The sequence below is a fragment of the Corapipo altera genome, unplaced genomic scaffold, assembly GCF_003945725.1.
Source record: "Corapipo altera isolate COAL_440 unplaced genomic scaffold, ASM394572v1 349, whole genome shotgun sequence".
Lineage (NCBI taxonomy): Eukaryota > Metazoa > Chordata > Aves > Passeriformes > Pipridae > Corapipo > Corapipo altera.
In genome coordinates, this window is record NW_020884997.1 from 539,475 (window position 1) to 541,564 (window position 2,090).

General features: G+C 51.7%; 1 protein-coding gene across 2 annotated transcripts in view; it reads right to left on the minus strand.

The window, feature by feature from the left end:
• Positions 1–663: 663 nt before the first annotated feature.
• CASC4 (cancer susceptibility 4) overlaps positions 664–2,090 on the minus strand; it is an 18,862-nt gene continuing 17,435 nt past the window's right edge. For both annotated transcript variants that reach the window (XM_027666670.1, XM_027666669.1), the window contains one exon: positions 664–1,890. In XM_027666670.1, coding sequence (XP_027522471.1) covers positions 1,820–1,890 — 71 coding nt within the window. In that variant the 3' untranslated portion in view covers positions 664–1,819. The remainder of the gene's footprint in view (positions 1,891–2,090) is intronic.

The window sequence follows — 2,090 nt, forward strand, 5'->3', positions numbered from 1 at the left end:
AAGGGAGATCCATTTTGGGGCTCCTTTGTTTGCCCTGGGGGACACTGGCTTTGGGAACAGTGCCTGAGAGCCAGAGCAGCTCCCCAGGGTATTGCACAAAGAACAAATCACACATGAAGTTCAGAGAATCCTGGAATGACTTGGGTTGGAAGGGACTTTAAAGCTCATCCAGTCCCAACCCCTGCCATGGGCAGGGACACCTTCCACCAGCCCAGGTGGCTCCAAGCCCCATCCAACCTGGCCTTGGACACTTCCAGGGATCCAGGGGCAGCCACAACTTCTCTGGGCAACCTGTGCCAGGGCCTCCCCACCCTCCCAGGGAAGGATTCTGAGCTGTTTTCATGGATCTGTCAGAGCAGCTGGGCAGTGTCACACCCACTTGGGATGTGCCTCAGCCGTGGTACTGAGCGAGGACAGCAGGGCAGGGAAAAGCAGCTAAAGCTGTGAGTGCAGAATGGTTTAATCTCTACCTTTAAGAAGTATCTCTTTAATTTATTGGTCTTCCCAAGCTGTGCCACGTGATGCTGCACTACAGAGAACACTGGGTTGGGCTGGTACTGAACCAGAACATAGCACTGAGCTGGACCTTCACTTTTTGAATGCAGCAGCTTTTTTTGCCATTGACACTCGAAGCAGTAATAAATTGTCTTAAAACCCCACCAATAATTGTACGAGCATTGAACTTTATTCAAGAGGTTCACTGAGCTGGCAATGAGCAAACCTGACCCGTTACTTCAGCCCAGCACCTGAGCACAGGGATGAGTTCAGTCACCCTCGTCAGGGCCCACAGCCTGTGTCCCCAGGAGCCCTTGGAGGAGCAGGTGGGACAATCCCCTTCATTCCCACACTGCAGAGCCATGGAATCATCTCCGTAAATTCTGATGGTACTTAAACACAGAACCCAGAGAAGGGTCTGACTTACAGATCTGATGGAGAAACCAGACCATGGGAGGTGTTCAGAGCTGTAGCAAGGGATCAAACTTGGAAATGGGCTGCAGTGGCTGGACCTGGGCTGGACAACCTGGGACAGCACACCAGCAGCAAACCCAGGAAGGGTTGGTCCTTTGTCGAGGGCAGACAGACCTGTCTCACTCACACCCTTGCTGTCTTTAACATAAAGATTTCCTACAAGCTGTGAATTATTTATAATTATTTATACCAATTTATATCAATTTACATCTTTTAAATCAAGCTATTAGTTGCACAACTTTTTGGGGATGAACCAAATTACTGAAGTCCTACTATAGATTTATTTGCAGCTCTAGCTATGAGATGTGGTCACTGTACAGGAGCTCAGTGGTGCTGAGGGCTGCCCCAGCCTGGGTCACAGTGAGGAGGGAGCAGCTATTGAACCGTTCAGTTCTCATTCCCAGCTCGTGGCTCACCTGCTGGACAAACCCAGCACTCGAGAGAAGCAGCTCTGCCCACACAGGTGGGACTGTAGAAAAGGAGTCCTTGGCTGTACATGGCTTCCACAGGGGCTTTGTTACATCAGGTACAAACTGTACAAGTCCTCCAGGTTCCAAAGTGTTGTAAACGGCAGAAACAGTTCAGCCTGTGTTTATAGACTGGGCTTAAGTGTAAAGATTATTTCAGATAAGGACCAGGCTGAGTAACCGGCTCCATGTGACAGTGCTGGTTTAATGCAACCTGCAGCAGTACAAGTATGTACATATGTACAGTGGCTCCTCTTCACCTGCTGGCTGAGCACACTCGGCACTTTATTCTCAGCTTCCTTGGAAGTAGGAAACACTGGAGTAGAACTGGTTCAGTTTTGCAGCACCTCAAGTCCTTGGGTTGGGCTCTCTGTGCCCCGGGCCTACAGGACCCCGTCGCTGAAGCGGGACTTGTAGTCCCCCAGGTCGTTCTGCAGGTCTCGCTCCTCATCATCTGCAATAAAATCACAGTTCAGTTCCTGTTCAGACACTCCAGCAGAGCTGATGTGAACACTGACTGAGCACCCTGGAGCAGTTCCCCAGGACAGGCTGGGCCCAGCAGGGACCGGCCCGGAGGAGCAGCACGTGGTGCCAGGGCTCGGGGGGGCAGCTCCAGCTGCAGTGCCACCAGCTCCAGCTGCAGTGCCACCAGCT